Genomic DNA, 19,069 nt, shown 5'->3' on the forward strand with positions numbered 1-19,069 from the left:
AACAAACCTAACTTCCAGAAAACCATTCATGTCAATGAAGGGCAAACGGTGTCGGTTGAGCTTCCAACCTCCCTTGAGATGGTGGGGACTGGCAAGTTTGATGGCACTGTGCTGGTCCAAGCTGACAAAGACATCTCTGTCTTCTCCCGCAACCACAAGGACTACTCAACTGGTGCCACAGTCGTGTACCCGGTCCAGCAGCTAGGCAAATTGTATTATGTGGTAACACCTCCCGGTGATCGAGAAAACACTTTCAAGGAATTTGCAGTCGTGGCCTATAAAACTCCTACGAGAGTTGACATTCACCTGAATGGGGCTGTGACATTCAAAGGTCATCTTTACGATGCAGGGAACAGGCTGGTTGCTGACCTCGAGGCCTTCCAGGCAATCCAGCTGCAAAGCGTCGATGATTTATCCGGCACTAAGGTTGAATCAAGAGCACCCGTGGCTGTCCTGAGTGGGCACAGCTGCGCTCAGCAGCGCACAGCCTGTGACCATGTGGTTGAACAGCTCTTGCCTGTTTCTCACTGGGGAACCACCTTTATTGTCCCCCCTCTGTCCTTCCAGACCATATTTGACATTGCTTATGTCATTGCTTCCAAAAACACGGTGATCAAATACCAATCTGGGGCCAAAGAACGTTCTCGTAAGGTGGTGACTGGTGAAGTTTTCCAGGTTCCCGTGAAGAACTCTCAGCCACTTTTCATCTCTGCCAACGCTGGAATTCAAGTCCTTTTCTTCTTCACTGGGGCCACGAATGGAAACAGAACCTACGACCAACTGGTGCCCTTTTCTGCTGATGCCCCTAAAGAAGGAAGAATCTACGACCCATTCCTCATCAATATTCCGGCCTTAGCAAGCTATTGCAGGCTGTACCACATTGACGGGATGGGACAGAGTGATAATTATGCTATCGTCATAGCTAATACTTCCGAATCCAGCCAGATCAAAACATCAAAGAGGACCATTGGAAACATCCAATGGAGACCAATTCCCGGCACAGAATATTCTTGGGCTGAACACCTCTTCGGCACAGAAGCTAGAGCTCTCTCTGTAGAACATCCCACCAGTTCTTTTGGCCTCTTAACCTTTGGAGGTTCATACCGTGATGGTTCTGGTTCCACGGCCCTTTGCTCCTGCAGTAAGTGGTCTCATTTTCTTGCAATGAAGCAATAGTTTGACAAAAAAGCAGTTGAGAGTTCTCTGGGATTTTCTGGGAAATTATTTTTAAATGCACTGGTCTACATCTGTTTTAAATTATCCCATCACTGCCCTTCCTCCTTGAGCACTGGCTGCCATTTCATAATATTACTACAGAAGACAGTGAAATGCAAGGCTTATTTGTATTTAATCATATCTAGAATGGAAATTGATTGCTTATTTCAACATTCATCAAGGTATATCATGGTCCTCCCCATGCTGGGAATAGCTGTATCTCTTGCATTTGGCTGGTGCACATGGGTGAGAAGTTCATTTCAGTTCATCCTAGATAAGAAGTTACCCATTTATTAGTCCACATCTAGATAAACACTGATTCAAGTTTGATTTTTGCAAGCCTGATTTCATATTGATTGGCAGTTGTGGTGGAAGCTGAATACACACTGTGCTTTGGGGTGCCTGGAATTGCCCTCATCTGAAACCTTCTTTCATCAAAATGATCAGGTGAATATGAGCCTTTGTACATGAGGCATTTATTGTGTGCTCGTGATTCCCTACTCATGGCTATTTACAGGTTCTTTAGATGATTTCATGATTCTCCAGTTTAGCTTCTCTTTTTTAAGAGCCACTTTCCAGTTTTTGTTTGTTTGTTTTGTAATTGTTGTTTGGACTATTGGCATTTTCATAACTGCAATAGCACAGAGTTATGTAGTGGAAAAGCTGGAAAGGAAAATCCCTTTCTGTAGAGCATGGATCTCAATTCTCTGACGATACTAAAAGGAGATACAGCAATTAACAACCTCGTGGAGAAAAGCTCTAAATGGGTAAATGTGTTACAAGTCTAATGGTCTCTCTCTTTGCTGCTTTTTAGGATCAGCAGCGCGTCCTTCTGTCCATAAGCCAAAAGGTAAGGTGTAAGCGGATTGAGACCAGAATTTGAACTGAAGAATTCTTCAGGCCTAAAACTGTGTCACACTCATAAGAAGTGGTGAACTCTATCTTGGAAAAGGCACAACTTCCAGGAACAAAGTATATTCCCACATGAGCTGTTTTATATTGACTGTACCAGAAAATGTCACATGAACACCTGGATCACAACTGAAGCCTAAACTTCATGTGACTTTTTCTGGTACAGCAAATATAAGCAACTCACTTGAGAATATATTTTCTTCACACTTCTGTATTTTGATGCTGCTTCCCCCATTTTATCCTCTGACAAAGTGAGGAGATTTTCTAGAACCAGAAGTAACCCCCTTGGCTAACTATGTTCACCTAAATTCTGCTGAGCTGGAAACTGTGATTCAGCCATTAGACACAATCATTTTATTGATATGGATTTGAGACGATACTGATTTGAGTCAAAATGAATTGTGAGATAGCTGATTGTGTGAGGAAGCTGATTGGTGGTAGATTCAGGACAAATAAAAAGAAGTTTTTCTTCACAAAGCACATAGTTAAATAATAGAATTCACTACCGCAAGATGTAGGGCCTTGCTAGACGAGGCCTTAGCGCACTTATGGTGCACCTTTTCTGCAGCCCCGGCCTGAGGCCGGGGCTGCGGAACATCTAGCAAGGTCCGTGGCTTTTTGCGGCTACTCGCTTACTTGCGAGTAGCCGGGAAAAGCCACGGAATGGGCACAGTGCTCAGTGCTGTGCCCATCGGGCCGGGGGGATCCCGGGGGGGGGGGAGATAGGGGGGAAGGCTGGACCGGCAGGAGAGGGGGGGAAGCCAGACATCGGGGATGGGATGGGGCCGAGGGACAGACAACCAGGGATGGGATGGGGGGAGGGACGGACAACTGGGGATGGGATGGGGCCGAGGGACAGACAACCAGGGATGGGATGGGGGAGGGATGGACAACCGGGGATGGGATGGGGCTGAGGGACAGATAATTTTAGGAAAAAAAACCCACTTACCTTCTCCGGAGTCTTCGGGGCGCACATGGCCCCTTTAACAACAACAACAACAAAAATGGCCAACGCTGCAGGGCTTCCATAGTCCCTGCGCATCGGCCGTCTAGGAGGCGGGACGGCGTGTGCTAAAGTTAGCGCCCCGTCGCCCCGCCTCCCTGCTGGCTTATCCGGCTGGGTCTAGCAAGGCCCGTAGTGATGGCCACCAATTTAGATGGCTTTAAAAGGGGGTTAGAAAAATTCCTGGAGGAGAAGGCTATCAATAGCTACTAGTCTTGATGGCTATGTGCTACTTCCAGTATCCAAGGCAGTAGGCCTGTGTGCACCAGTAGCTGGGGAACATGGGTGGATGGTGCTGTTACACCATGTCCTGCTTGTGGGTTCCTGGTAGACAGCTGGTCAGCCACTGTGTGAACAGGGTGCTGGACTAGATGGATCCTTGGTCTGATCCAGCATGGCACTTCTTGTGATCTTATTTGCTTGCTGAGTTGCATTTGATGACAACTAAAGCTGCTCTGTGATTCTTTGATTGTTGAACTCAATGGCCTCAATCTGTTTGCATGTAAATCTGGTACAGACTTGATAGGAGTCTCTTTATTGCTGCCTTTTAGGATCAAAACTTGTGCCACCTGTCCCGAAGCCAAAAGGTAAGATGTAGTTTGGTCAAGAGACTTAGATTTGGGCTGAGGAATTCTTTAGGATCAATGGATAGTGGCATCCTTACAAGATATGGGAGTGGGGGACAGGCACTGTATTCTAAGATAGCTCAGTCCCAGGAAATACTTAAGGCTTCTGGTTAGAGATGGGAAATAAACTGACATTTGCCTTGATTAACTGGGGAGAATGTGGCTAGGGAGACATCTCCCCCCCTTTCCCCTAATACTAGAACTCAATGGGTTCATCCTATGAAGCTAATTGATAGGGGATTTCAGACAGATAAAAAGAAGTACTTCTTCACACAGCACATAGTTAAGCTATGGAATTCATTACCACAAAACACAGTGATGGCCACCAAGGGGGGATCCCAGAGCGCTTCTATGCGACCCCAGTGCACCCCAAAAACGATCGTCTAACTTGCCTGTAAAAGAAACGAGAAAGAGACGGCCTTGCTGGTGAGGAGAGCTCGGCGAAAGAAGGCGGGGTGGAGAGGAAAGGAAAGAAAAAGAAAAGCACGCGCCGGCGAGAGAGCGAAGAGGGCACAGAAGAGCGGCTGATTTCCCGCTTGTTTCCCTTCCTCAAAGGACCAAAAGCTGCCAGTTCTCTTCCCCACCCCACCGCCGCCGCCCCCACCAAAGGCTGAGGGGGAAGGGATGACGGCAGTGGCTCAGGTTAGAAAAGAGACACGTCTCTCAAGGTGGAGACCCACACACCAACACACCGCTCGCCTCTCCCTTTCCTATTCCTTCTTCCTGTCTCCCGGAGCTGGCACCTTCCCCTCTGAAAGGGGCGCCGGAGCCGGCAGTGGAGTCATGCCCCCTCCGTCGAGCTCTCCTCTCCTCGCCGGCCGGCAAGGAGGGAGGTGGGTGGCGCCAGCGGTGCCCTCGCCGGCAAGGACATGTCTTCCTCGTTTCTTTTACAGCAAGTTAGACGATCATTTTCGGGGTGCACTGGGGTCGCATAGAAGCGCTCTGGGTATGACGTGCAGATCCCCCCCAATTCAGATGGCTTTAAAAGGTGGATAGATAAATTCCTGGAGGACAAGGCTATCAATGGCTACTGGTCATAATCATTATGTGCTACCTCCAGTATCAGAGCCAGTAAGCTTACACAAACCAGATGCTGGAGACCATGGGCAGGAGGGTGCTGTTGTCCTACTTGTGAGTTTCCCATCGACAGCTGGTTGGCCACTGTGTGAACACCAGATGGACCCTTGGTCTGATACAGCATGGCCCCAACTCCTACAATTCTTGACCATTGGCCATGCTGTCTTGGCCTTATGGCAGTTGTAGTCCAATACATTTGAAGGGTACCAGCTTACCTATCCCTGTTTATAGCTCTTCTTGTGTTCTTAACTCAGAAATTATCCAAAACTTCTGGGGAAAGACAGAGAGAGAGAGAGAGAGAGAGAGAGAGCTTTGCTAATTTGCCAAGCCAAGGACTCAAGAAAACCTCCACTGCCCTCTCCTGTCGAAAAAAGCCATTTCACCCAGCCCCCAACAAAGACTTCCCTTCCCTTCTCTTCACCTGAGTGACAGCAGTTGAGGGGCACAAGGGGAGAAGAGTGGAGGGAGCATATTTCCCCCCTCTTTTCCCTTCTGCCACCCCATTGTGCTGGCTATCCACATCCAATGGCAATGGAGAGGAAACAAGGAGAGGCAATCCCTTCACTCCCACCTTCCGCCCATGTGCTTGCACTGCTGCTTCCACCACGACCGAGCATGAAGGGAAGGGAAGGGGGGGACTGTGTCATGGCTCAGAACCTCCATGCCACACATTGCCACACATCTCCTTAGCATTTTATATATAGAAATCATTTTGGGTTTTTTTGTTAACCGATGAAAGGGTCAGAACCAGAGATCAATTGGCATACATGAGTCCCACCCATAAGAAACTGTTGGAAAATTTCTTTTCCCTTTGAAGCAATGGGATGGAATAGTCCCACCCAATTTCTCTGCCTATATATAAGGTGGAGAATTCTGAGCGGTCATTTGCACGCAGCTCTGGTGGAGGAAATGGTGCCTGTAGCAATAGGTCTTCCTAGCAGTTCCCTTTAAGATGGCAGGGGTGGGTGGGGGACAGTCTAGCCCGACGTATGGTATCTCCCCCTGCCCCAACTTAAGGTGACCTTTTGTAAAGCTAGTTCCTTACCAAGGCTCTATAAACATAATAACAAGGCCTTCTCTCCTGGTCTAGAATTGTTGCTGTATCCTTATGGGACAGACCAAGGTGACACAAAGAACCCCAAGACAGATGATGGAACATCTCCAGAGATCTTCATTAAAGTTCCTTTCTCCTTCTATGGCCATGATTACCACAGCCTCTACGTATGTAACACTTGGCCAACACATTTGGCCATCACTAAGCTTCTCTACCAAAAGATGTCCTACCAGAACACACAAGATGCATCATTTGGCATGGTTTGAGGTTTTCAGCATTGCTCTCCTTTGGTCACCCCCACCCTAAAATGGACAGACACTTGGGCCATAGCTAGACTGGACAATATCCCGAGGATCGCCCCAGGATTGTCCCTATGTGTTCACATGATGCACAGAGGTCCTGGGAGCAAGGAGAGGTGATCCCTCCCTTTCCCCAGGATATCAGCCTACACTTCTAGCCCATTCCCACCCCCCCATCTTGGGATGATCCCAAGACCACAGAACGTGTGGGCGGGCATCGCTGTTTGTCCCAGCTCCTCATGAGTAACCGCGAGGAGCCAGGAGCTGGGCATGGGGCACAGAGCTCCTCAGGAGCTCTGTGCCCATTGGGAGTGGGGGGGAAGAGGAGGGTTTTTTTTTTTTTAAAAAAAAAAAAACCTCACCATTTGCACACCAGCGCCCATGCGCTCCTTCTCCTTTAACAAAAAAAATGGTGGCTGCTATGTCACGCACCACATGTAAACCAGGGCGATGATCTCATGATCATAAAATAGCAAGATCGCCTCCCTCCGACCCTCTCGTCTGGCTGAGGCCTTGGTATATGAAGAGGAATAGTAACATTTCTTTCTGTTCACTACAGCAGCCTTGGCCATGCTGTTACTCTCCAGATGTTTTATGCTGCAACTCACAAATTATGGGTGCTGCAGCCCAACACATCTGGAGGACAACAGCTTGAGCAAGACTGCTCTATAGAATCCTCCCTCCCAGCAGGAATGGCAACAAATATGGACTACAAGCAATGGCAGGTTATTCAGCTATTTATCCCAGGTCCATGTAAATGATCAGAAGACACTATCAGGGCAGCCTGAAACAAAATCATAAGAACAGTATAAAATCACAATTAACATGACTGCAAAGCAGAACCAAGTACCATAATTCAGCGGGGAACCCTTTAAAAAAGAAAAAAAGAACCTACCTTCATCGTTGGTGCACTCCTGCACACATGACCCCTTTAAGAGAGAAAATAAAATGGCTGATGCGATGGGGCTTTCCTTCACCCCATCGCGTCAACGTGTAGACTAGGGCGACAGCCCACACTAGCTGCAGCGTGGGCTCACCCCTCCTCCCGACCGGACCTTCAGGTAGGACTAGCAAGGCCCGAAGTGTAGATCTGGCCCTTTCCTCTAACTGCTAAATCTCTTTTACTGTTGTCCTCCATTTCATCCCCAGCCATCTCAGTCCTGTACAGAAACTTATTGGGTGCAAGATAAACCTAGTTAGCCATGGCCCCACTCAGAGCTTGCAGTCTGTGTGTGGAATGTTTCTTACACCTACAGGGGACTAGACATATCTGATCAGGTCATTCTAAACAGCAGGCTTTGTTCGTGGCCTCTCTTCCCTTGGCAATTTATTTACAGCAACTCTGTTAAATTCACCCACTTGTCAGTCCATTTCTAGCTTCTGTCCATCACCTTTCCCTTTGTTCTTTTCCTGCAGGTAGACAACAATGGTTTGATCACCTTTGGTGTGGCAGTTCCAGAATTTGAAATCACTCCTGACCCTTTACCCTTGGATGGTGGACCACCTCTTGTTGCTCCATTTTGGGCTGATGTCTTCCCTCCTATAGGTGGGAATGTCTTCTGGCGGCAGACTCAGGACTCAACACTGCTCAGATGCTGCACTACAGACATCAATGAGTACTTTCCTGAAGCCCCCTTCACGGCTGTCTGGGCCTTCATTGCTACATGGGACCGTGTGGCCTATTATGGATCTAAATCAAAGAAAGTAAGTCTCTCATTGATGATGTGGTACCCTTTAATTGTTCTCCTAGCCACATGGGTTAGGCAGGGAGTTCCATAGGAAGGGAGCCACCACACCGAAGGCTCTTCTCCTGGTGGAGTCCAGTCAGGACATAGGTCCATGTGGAACCACCAGGAGCATGCCCTCGGATGACCTCATTGATTGGGTAGGTTGGTAATGGAGAAGATGCTCCCTAAGGCAGAGCTTTCCAAACTTTTCATGTTGGTGACACACTTTTTAGACATGCATCATTTCGTGACACAGTAATTCAGTTTTACTAGCAAACCGGAGGTTAAACTAACCCCTTATAAGAGATACGGACACATACATGAATTGTAATAATGAAATGTATGGCGAAACAACATATCTCATGAAAACCTTTCATTTATATTTTGAAAAATATATGATTTGCAAGATAATAACATACATTTCCAAGACTTTTCACATTGAACCAATTTTGTCAAGCTGCGATTGAGCGGCGGTTGAGACGGTGTTCTATCAAAAAAATGGACCATGGAATTTCTCGAATGTGTCACTTCAGGTGCAGCCGCGTCACCGGAAGTGATGCAGAATCAGCTGTTTCGACCCGATTATGCATACTGCGCATGTGCAGTACCTGTATGATCCCTCGACCGTGGTGTGCATACATGGATATGACGGAAGGGGAATATACTAATGCACCATACTAATTGGCACCTTTGCTGCGTAAAAATGCATGCAAGTTGGTATTGCTTATTTCACATAGACTCAAAGGTTTCTTGTTACGTTCGCGTGACACACCTACACACTGCAGTTGACACACTAATGTGTCGTGACACAGAGTTTGGAAAGCTCTGCTCTAAGATATCCTGGTCCTTCGTTGTTTAGGGTTTTGTACGCTATAGTACCAAAACTTTGAATCTGGTCCGGTAGCGAATAGGCAGGCAGTGCAGTTGATATGGATCAACATAGCTTCCTGAAATTTTGGATTCTTCTTGGGGGTGTGGCTATGGGGACCATCATGATGAGTGCCTGCACCTCAACCTTTACCAGTCCACAACTGCTGGGGGGGATTCTCTTGCTGAGGCTACCTGGGCAAAACTCCCTGACATTTTAATCTGATTACCCCAAAGTGCAATGTTCATTGTTGCGACTAGAGGACTGACTTGTCACCCCAGCATAGAAGAAAATATTTATTGATTGGTTTATTTATTTATTATATTTTTATACAGCCCAATAGCTGAAGCTCTCTGGCGGTTCACAAAAATTAAAACCATAATAAAACTGTAATAAAATACTCAGTTCTGCCTCCTGTTCTCCATGTGTTGCAGGTCAACACCTTTCAGACTGTCTTGACCACCAATGGGGAGTTATCCTTCATCATGTTGATCTATGGTGACATCCAGTGGACCACAGGGACAACAAATGGTGGAAATCCTAAGACGGGCCTTGGAGGAACTCCAGCACAGGTAGCTCTAGGTGGTATTTGCATGGTGCAACAGCAAATGTTATACTGGAAAGTTCTGCACCAAGAGATCAAAGTAACAAAGACTATGTTAAACACTACCACCAAAACACACATACAAAAATGTGTATGCATTTCTGTGCAATTTTCTCAATATAATGCATTTTAATTGCATTTCAATCTTATTTTCAGTAATACATGCATTTTTGTATGCACTTTCCTCTAATATACGGATGTTTGAATACATTTATTTGGGGGTGTAATTGGTTCAAAAGTGCAAAATTGGGTGCATTCACATCAAAATGCAATCCAAATGAATGCCTCTTTCATCCCTATAGTATATGAATCTTCCCCTTTTCTCTCTGCCCCAGGCTGGATTTGACAGTGGAGACAAAATAAATTATCACGTCATGCCCGGTTCCCGCACCCTTGATATTCTCCATCTTGCCGAAACCAGCAATGTGAATGACCCAGGTCGCTGGGTGTTCCAAGTCGATCAATATGTGACAGGTATCATCACAGATTGCTTCTTGTAAGTAGTGGGAGCACTGGGCCAGCTCCTCCCTCTGGCCTCTAACAAAATCCTCCAGGCTTCGTTGAAAGCAATGTGAATGAATGTTGTTTGTTTATTTCGGTCATAGACCAGCACATCAGAAAACATCATCACAATAATATTTAAAACCCCAATTCATTCATTCATTCATTCATTCATTCATTCACATTCAATGTGTATTTTTTGTACCTTCTGAACAGAAATATTCAATGTCTCTTTTTTAAACATCCTTCCATCCTTTTATTTCCAGTAAACCAAACCCAAACATACTGTAGTTAACTTGAAGCATATGCATCTTGAAGTCAATGTATTCTCTCATTCTACAGAAATCTGCTAGCAATGATCCCTGTGCAAACCCACTGGAATGAATGAGCCATTTTCAAGAATACTCTTTCATAGCGTTAGTTCATTTCAGATTTGTAATTTTGTCCAGTTCAGGCAATAATCAATTCCTCCATTGAAATGCAGAAGCAAACCTGAGGAAAGCAAGTTTGCCGGGTAAATCAGAAGTGCCAATCTTCCCCTTGCTGTCTCACTTTTATTCCTTTAGGATGCAATCCTATGAGTTGCGCCCTTGATGAGTGCAAGCCCTTGAACACAGAGGCTTATGAACATCCTTTGCAGGGGAGGAGGCACATCAGAAGCAATCTTTACCTCCCATCCTCTCACTCTGCATTTTTTGCTAGATGGGCTTTTTGCCTGTCTAGCAAATGTTTTTTAGAAGAGGAGGAAAGGAGGCTGGAGAGGCCTCAGGATAGTTCATATCCTGTCTTCTCTGGTCTCATTCCTTCCCCACCCACTAAAGCACCCCCTTTTGCCCTCTCTGAGGTCAAGTTCTCAATCTTGGAGGGCAGCTAACACAAATCTATCTGTGCCAGCTGCAAGGGGTTGGAGGAAGGTGCTCACATCTCCAATTCCACCCTTTGAGCTAAGAGCACTTCCTCTGCCCTCAGATCAGGGAATCTGAACCTTCTTATGGTTGCTCAGATGCTGTCTAGGGCCCTCATGATTGATCTGACTCCCTCTCACAAAGAACATGAAAGACAGAAGAAATTTCACTCCAGACTTTACCAAAGCATAATCTCTTGGGGTAATGGTACTTGTCTCCCAGTAATACATTTGCAGAATTGTTTGCACCCTCAAGAGCTGCTTCCTGTGAAGACAGGAAGCTGCTACATAGTTGTAGCCATACTTGGTGATGGATTTCCATGGGGACTAAGCCATTTTAGGTTCAAGTCCTCTGTGATTTTAAGAGCCTCACTGGCTGTGAGCTGGGATCTTTCTTGAGGAGGCAGATGTCCTTCCTTCATTAAGGTAGGCTTTACTGAGTCATCTCTGGTGAGTAAGATTCACTTTCAGGCGACCAAACTGGAAGAGAATTGGTACTTATCTTATTTCAAGCTGTCAATGTATAACAAATGACTTTTAGATTGGTATGATTATATTATCTACTAAAGATGTTTGTGAGCTAGTAAACACCCCTAGGGATCTTCCTTCTTGAGTAAATTTCCTCTCTCTCTCTCTCTCTCTCTCTCTCTCTCTCTCTCTCTTTTGTTTTTTACTAGGTGAGATCTCCTCTGACTCAGAAAGCTTTCTCATCCAACAGCATAAAATCAGGATGTACCCAAATGCCTCAAATGATCTGTCTGATGCCCCCCCTATAGGCAGAGATCCCATTGTTTATTTATTTACTTTATTCTCAAAATTTATATTCTGCTTTCCAGAGGGTAGGTTTCTGCAACACTAAATGCACTGTTGCCAATGTTCCTGAGCTGAAACTCAGGCACAAGTAGCGCCATCAGAAGTGCTTCCTCTGAAGTTGGTTGTACTGCAGCAATAAAGAATTGTTCTCACAGAGCTACTCTATTATTATTATTATTATTATTATTATTAAATGACTGATCTCTTCCAGCAGGCCTACCCAGTTGAATTTTAAGATGCCTTTTAATAATGTGCTGCTTTTAATAATGTATTAGTTTTAAATGTTTTAATTATATGTATTTTATGGCATTTGCATTTATGATGTACCCCACCTTGATCTGAAGGGAGAGGCGGGTAACAAATAAATTATTATTATTATTATTATTATTATTATTATTATTCGTTTGTCTCTACTTTCATTTTGGAATTGGTCAGGCTGTCTTACAAAGGAAGGCAATAGCTGCTAAATGTATGTGCAATGGTGAATTAATGGGCATTAATTTAAAAGCTACATCTGGAAAGTCCACAAGCAGGGCATGAAGGAAATAATGCTCTCCTCGGGGGGATCTACACTATTGCTTTTAAAGCACTTTAAAGCACTTTGAAAACATTTTGAAACCTGTATATGCAGTGTGTCCTGGGCCCCAACAGTTGTCAAAACTGTTATAAAGCGCTTTAAAGCGCTTTAAAGCAGTAGTGTAGATCCCCCCCCCTCTTGTCATTCCCCAGCAGCTAGTAATTAGGAGGCATCGTAACTCTGAACCTGGAGTTTCCATATAGCCGTCTAGTAGCCATTGACAACTTAGGGTGCAACTCTAAGCATTTAGAGACAGCAAAAAGTCCTACAATTCCCAGCATCCCCCAGCCAACTTGTTGGGCTGAGGCATCCTGGGAGCTGTAGGACTTTTTTCTGCCTCAGTATGCCCTTACCCTGCTTCTGTGTGTGAATCTCCTGTTGAGCAGGAAGTTTCTCTCTAACAGGATGTGCCTTCACTGCAGTTTTTGGATTCCCTGGTCCACAATGCGGGTACTCTGTGTACACATTATAGCAGAAGGATTTGGTGGCTCCAGAGCAGTTCCTTTACCTGACCCTTTTAGACATCACCAAACACTGAATATCCCCTGGTTTAAAAACAAAAGCAAAAAACGGGAAGTAGGTAGCAGGTGTGATGGAAAAAAACTTCTGCCTCAGATTCTGGAGAGTCTCTGCTAGATTAGACATTATTGGGTTAGGTAGGCCAAATACTCTGACCTGTTGCATAAGGCAGCTTCCATAAGAACATAGGAACATAAGAAGAGCAATACTGGATCAGCCCAAGGCCTTAGCTGGACCTAAGGTTTATCCCGGGGTCATCCCTGCCTGCTCCTGGGATCCCCTGTGTGTCATTTACATGAACATGGATGATCCCGGGCTGATCCTGGGAAAAACCTTAGGTCTAGCTAAGGCCCAAGAGTCCATCTAGCCCAGCATTCTGTTCACAAAGTGGCCAACCAGCAGTCCATTGGAAGCCCTCAAGCAAGACATGAGGGCAACAGCAACTGGTTTGTATAGGCATACTGTCTCTGATACAGGAGGTAGAACATAGCCATTAGGACTAGTAGCCACTAATAGACTTCTCCGCCAGGAATTTGCCTGACTCCCTTTTAAAACCATCCAAATGGGTGGCCGTTACTACATCTTGTAGTAGTAAATTCCATAGTTTCATTATGTGCTGTGTGAAGAAGTCGTTCCTTTTGTCTGTCCTGAATCTCCCATTAGTCAGCTTCATGGGATTGCTGCAGGTCCTAGTGTTATGAGAGTGGGAGAAAAAATGTCTCCCTATCCATGTTCTCCATACCATGCATAATGTATCTCCTTACTATTCCTGTCGTCTGTCCTTTGCCAATAGCTCTGATTAACACTCTGAGGTACCTTCACTAACATTATCACTCAAGAAGCAACTGAGGTTCTCAGAAAATGGATCCATCTCCTCACCTGTCCCCCCAAAGTCCTCCCTGCCAGTCCTCAAAACACATCCCCCCTTTCTTTTAAAATGAGGGCAGAAACCCTGAGCTGCGGAGCCTCCAGAAAATCCCTGGGGTGTGTGTGTTGTGGGGAGGTGGGAACTGTATTCTTCAAAACACAAGTTGTCAGGTTAAGCGCACATCTTTACAAACTTGAATAACATAGCACATATTTTGGCTCTTCATATTTAAAGATGTCCACATCGTCTTCACCTAGCCACCTTGGATTCTAGGTCCATGGGATGGTCGTGGCCTTGGAACTCAGAGAAGGCCTGACTTCCAGGGCAACAACCTGAGGTTGTTGCCTATTGACCTGTCAAGTGGACGGGAAGAAATTGTCTAAGCCCTCCTCGACTGACAGGTTGAGGCACTGTAGTTTGATGGGTTCTGATTTATGTCAAGTAGGTTTGCCAGGTCCTTGGCTGGAAATTGTGGCTATGTTAGATATGAAGCAGTGTCCAAAGAACTGTTGACTTTGCTTGTTGCTTGGATGAGACCCCAGTATTTTTTTTGATTTTTTTTTTTGATCATACAGACAAATTGATAATGAGTTCCAGAGAAACAGAAAGTCAAACACACATCTAATCCATTGGCCAAAATCCAGAGAACTTATTTAGGACTCAGTGGGACTTGTCAGTTTTTCCTCTTTGAATGTTAACCTCCTTCCCAATTTCACAGTCTACCTTTGAACCTTCCCCTTTTATTTTTTGCGTTTTCCACTTTCCTCGTGGTTTTGTCTGATAGGAAAGAGCTGAAGTTTCTTTGACATCCTACTTTCTGTTATAAATATAAAAATCCTAAATGTCAAATTCTAGACCTTGCTGCACAATTTGTCAGTGACGGGATCCAAAAGGTACTGTATCAGTCTTCTCTAATGTGGTACCCTTCAGATATGTTGGACTACAACACCTATCATCCCCAGTCATTATGATTGGTGTGGTAGTCCAACACACCTTGGGGACACTACGTTGGGGAAGGCTGTGACTTAGTAACTAACAAGCCAGACCAACTGTTTTGATCACATCGGAGGCCAGTATCATGTTTCTCAGAAAATTGCTTTCAATGGGAGGCAAATGATGAGGCTTGCTAAGTAATCTTCAAAGCTTTACTAAGCAACAAATGTCTCTTCTACCTGAATAGAGTCTAACCTCTTGGAAACATCCCCACTAGGCAAAACTATACAAACTAAGCAAGACAATTGTCCACTCAAGAATAGGAAGCCACTTCCCAAATGCCCATAACTTCAGAGAGCCTGGTGTGGAGGCAGGTTCTGGCTTAATTGAACCAACTTTCTCATGCCTTCCTTTCACCCCGTGCGTTTGAGCTTCCGGTGGACCCTAGCATCAGCTAGCTTGTCAGGACACTCAGCTCCGGAAGAAGGCTCACTTCCCACTGAGTACATAGGATTTGGTCTTGAGGAGATAAGCTCTGGAGAGGGCTGACTCCCAGTTGGGGAATCGCCCATGACAGCTTCCTCCCCCACTGGTACAGGCTGGCTGGTGTCTGGTGCTGCATCTTCTAGTTCTGCATCTGATTCTGATTGATTACCTGAAACATCTTCTCCCAAAACAGGGACAGTAGGGTCAGACATGACAGCCAGACTACATACTATATTAAAGATAAAGCATGCAACTTATCTCCACTTTTTTTTCCCTTTTGACTTGATGCAAGCATGGGTTCCTCAATAAGAAATACATTTCCATTCAAGAGGTCACTGGGAAAGAACCATTGGGGGTGAAGGGAGAATCTCATTTATTTAAAATATGTATCTATTGTCTTCCTACAAATTTGGTTTCTGAAAGATTTTTAAAATTAAGATCTCAAGTCAAAGAATTAAAAATAATTGACAGATAAAATTCAAGAGATAGCTCATATAGTGTGCTGAGGGGCATCAAGTGAAGAACATGCATATATGAGCAATTCACTAGCTTACTTTGGAATGGAATGAGCTCAGTTCTGATAGATGTCTATTTTTAAAATGGAATTCTTATAGGTGAATTCATGCAGGAGATGACAAGAGCCCTGTCATGCATTCCATCTGACCGTTTACATGTACAGCACTTTCTGTAATTACTCTAGCTCTGCTATTCTAAATTCTGATCTTCACTGTCAAGGCATTTCAAAATAACATTACAGAGTGGGGATTTGTTACTCTTTATTCAAGATGCTAGGGTGTGATCCAAAGGAAAGCTTTTGGTTACTTTTTAGCAGAATTGTAAGTCCTTGGCTATGGTTTTGTTGTCATTTTAGGGTTTGCTAAGAATGATCCAAAATCACTTTGAAGGCACTCCAGTTACTACAGAAGAACACAGACTTGCCTTTCCACTCATTTCCTTTAGATAAAAAACACACCCTTGGAAACAGATTCTTTCTTTTCACATGCATACATTTTAAACTTTTATTAGGGTCACCATCACTGCCGTTTTGCTGTTCTTGGCTCCTCTGAGCTTTTTACTAGCTGAGGCTTCTCTGGGAGGAATCTACAATATCATTAACAAACTGCTTGGTGACAGTTTACAAGTCGTGAGGCTTAGTTTTCTCACACTCACGGTCCAACTGATGAGGGTCCTGTAAGCAAAACTGCTTTTCACAAAAAGTGCCTCATAAACACTCAACAATGAATTGCATTGTGCACTGAGATTTGGCAGCGTGGAACGATAGAGCTGGAGAAGCAATGATGAAACCATGTGTTTCCATAAAAGTCATATGTGCTTTTGAATGAGGTTGCCTTTGGTGTGAGCTGGGTTAAAACTCAAGGCCACACATGACCTCCAGAACACCCCCCCCCAAAAAAATGTGGATCTGTAGTCGCTGAGCTGCAATGTTTGTCAGAAAAATCAGCTGTTATTATTATTATTATTATTATTATTATTATTTATTTATTTATATAGCACCATCAATGTACATGGTGCTGTACAGATAACAGAGAGAGATTTACTGATGCTAGAAGTCTTCAGCCTTCCAGGCCTGGAGTACATCAGCAGTGTTCTCAGCCTTCCCACTGGGAAGCTTCAGGTCATCTGTGCTGTCTCCATTGAAGTTTCCACATGGGGCACAGAGCTTCTCTGCAAAGGTCTTCTTGGCTTTCACTGTCACTTCTCCATTAGGATAAAGATGAACTTCCACCTGAGAAGCCTGGTCAATGACAATCCCATCCCAAACTTGGCTCACGGACACAGCATTTTTGTTGTATGGCAGCTTTACTGAGCGCCCATTTACCTGGAATACAAAAAAAAAAAAAAAAAAAAAATGGGTTAGGGGATGAAATGGGGGCTTGCTCTGGAGCCACACATTACTAAAAATCAGATAGCACTGTGAACTTTTCTACATGAGGCATTTATTGTGCGTTCATCATTTTCTACTCACAGTTGTTCATGGGCTCTGGCATCTCTAAAAGAGCAATTTATAGCACACTCATAATAAGCCACTCACAGAAGTTTGTGGGTCTATTACATGACTTCATCAACAGCCAGGACTTCTCCCATGGTTCCGCCCCCCATAATCCAATTTTTAAAACACACACAGAGATGATGGAGTATCTAATTTATCACAGGATTTATTCTGACACTAGATGGCACTGTTTCATTTAAAGGAATTACATTTTCCAGAGGGGAAGTTTTCAATACAAAATCACATGGTCACTGCCCGAAGGAGCCGGTAGTGAATGCAAAAAGTCTTGAGAAAAAGAAAGTCTGGTAAGGGTACAACATTTTTTCTTAATGTAGAGATGCCCAAAGATCATTGCTTTTAAAGAGCACTTTCACCGAGTTCTTTTGTTTTAGAACCAGAAAAATATTAATTGTGAATGCAAAAGAAAATGCCTTTTCCACTTGTGTTGTTTTGCTTTTCTACTATACCACAGTGTCACCTATGTAGCAGAATGCGTATTTGTGTGGCAGAAAAGCAGGAAACCAAATGCTCTTCATGTAGTGCTCAATCCTACGATGAAACCAAAAGCAAAAACAGCAGTTTAACAGTCTCATGTAGAAAACCTCTGTGACAGATCTAGGCTGAACCAAACAAAACTAAGGACGGACAAATGAGCACTGTTCGAGTTTGCCTAAATTCTCAGCTCGCTGCTCGCCTCTCCTCGATTCACCCTCACGTTTGCGATCACTGTTTGTTCTGTGCAAATGGGGAAATTGTGCAAAGTGAACCGCTATCAGATGTGAAAGCTGCACAAACAATTCACAAATTTGTGCACATTTCCCCCATGGACCAAAGCATGGCTGGTTTAAAATGTGTAGTTGGCACCACTGAACAGAGGCACCACTGAACATACGGACAAGAATTATTAAAGAGTTTAGCGATTTTCAACAGCACCAGAGTTAGTCTCTTATTCATTATCTGATTTAAAATGTGCACATGTTGAGGAAGCTGAGCGTTTTGAGGAAGTTGCGCGTTTTGAGGAAGCTTTGCTACTGGCTCTCCTGTCCTCTACTTACCCATGTCCTATTGTTCTTTTTCACAGCGATGAATGCATCTGGGAAGAAAACATAGATGGCCTCCACCGCTACCAGTCCATTGTCACTGTCCGTTCCAATGCTCACTAACACCCTGAACCAAGACAGGGCACTTTCATCACAAACAAAAGCCAAATTGTAGATCCCACTGTAAAGGTACTTCCCTGTGGCACCATCAAAGGAAGTGAGCAGAGCTTCTGGGCTGACTTTGCATTGGGCTTCCTTGAGCTCACAGCTATGTACACCATCTATAAGCGTGCAGGTCTCTCCAGACCGGCAGCTGCTTTCCGCACAGGTGAGCTGGCTGGAGGTACTACAGGTACATTTCTCTGTGCAGCTGCTTGAGAAGATGGTCTCTCCAGCCTATTTGGGTAATAGAGAGAGAAAGAGAGAGAGAATATAGTTATGAGAAATGGCACGGGGAGTGAAGCACCAAATGACACTCATCCCAGCTCATCTAAACGGCAACCTCATAACTGGGATACAAAGACTTACCAGGAGGTAGCGTCCATCATGCGCACAACCGCATTGGTCTGTAGGCACACAGACATCTCCATTGAACATGTAGCCGTCGTTGCACTGGCAACCTTCAAAGCAATTTGTTGTGCACTGGACTGGAGTGTATAAGCTTACGCAACTAACATCACAAAGTCTGGTGCATATCTGATAGTGGCTGTTGGTTGGACAGGTGAGGGCTACAAAGGGAGAAAGCAGAAAGGGTGGTATCTAGCAAACATTTTCCTTTTCACAGAATCAGATGGATTAAAAAAATAAACAAGCACAGAATTGTTTTCAACCAGTTGGTCTGTATTGTATGTTTGTGGTGCTGAAGTGTCTGACACTAACTGAATGAGCTGGAGTGTTCACAAATATTCCAACTACTCAGAGAACAAAGATACTGGATAGAGCAGCCCAGGCTGCATGAGAGAGGGAGTTTGCTCACTCCAGGATGGGATTAAACTCCTGTACCTGCCCTAAAGAATGGAAAAGCTTTCTGAT

At 44.7% G+C, this 19,069-nt stretch overlaps 2 protein-coding genes across 2 annotated transcripts; one reads left to right on the plus strand and one right to left on the minus strand.

Annotated features, from left to right (window-relative positions):
- Positions 1–4,380: 4,380 nt before the first annotated feature.
- Positions 4,381–9,885, plus strand: LOC134408351 (alpha-tectorin-like). The gene is made up of 6 exons (XM_063140604.1): positions 4,381–4,398; positions 4,493–4,589; positions 5,924–6,054; positions 7,603–7,890; positions 9,216–9,353; positions 9,721–9,885. Exons 1-6 carry the CDS (start codon positions 4,381–4,383, stop codon positions 9,883–9,885), a joined length of 837 nt encoding a protein of 278 aa, XP_062996674.1.
- A 6,651-nt stretch (positions 9,886–16,536) lies between these two features.
- Positions 16,537–18,759, minus strand: LOC134407726 (IgGFc-binding protein-like). The gene is made up of 3 exons (XM_063139647.1): positions 18,566–18,759; positions 18,053–18,433; positions 16,537–16,826 (listed from the first exon to the last, which is right to left on the minus strand). Exons 1-3 carry the CDS (start codon positions 18,632–18,634, stop codon positions 16,551–16,553), a joined length of 726 nt encoding a protein of 241 aa, XP_062995717.1. The 5' UTR covers positions 18,635–18,759; the 3' UTR covers positions 16,537–16,550.
- Between the last annotated feature and the right edge of the window lie 310 nt (positions 18,760–19,069).

This window comes from Elgaria multicarinata, chromosome 13 (genome assembly GCF_023053635.1).
Source record: "Elgaria multicarinata webbii isolate HBS135686 ecotype San Diego chromosome 13, rElgMul1.1.pri, whole genome shotgun sequence".
NCBI classification, from domain to species: domain Eukaryota; kingdom Metazoa; phylum Chordata; class Lepidosauria; order Squamata; family Anguidae; genus Elgaria; species Elgaria multicarinata.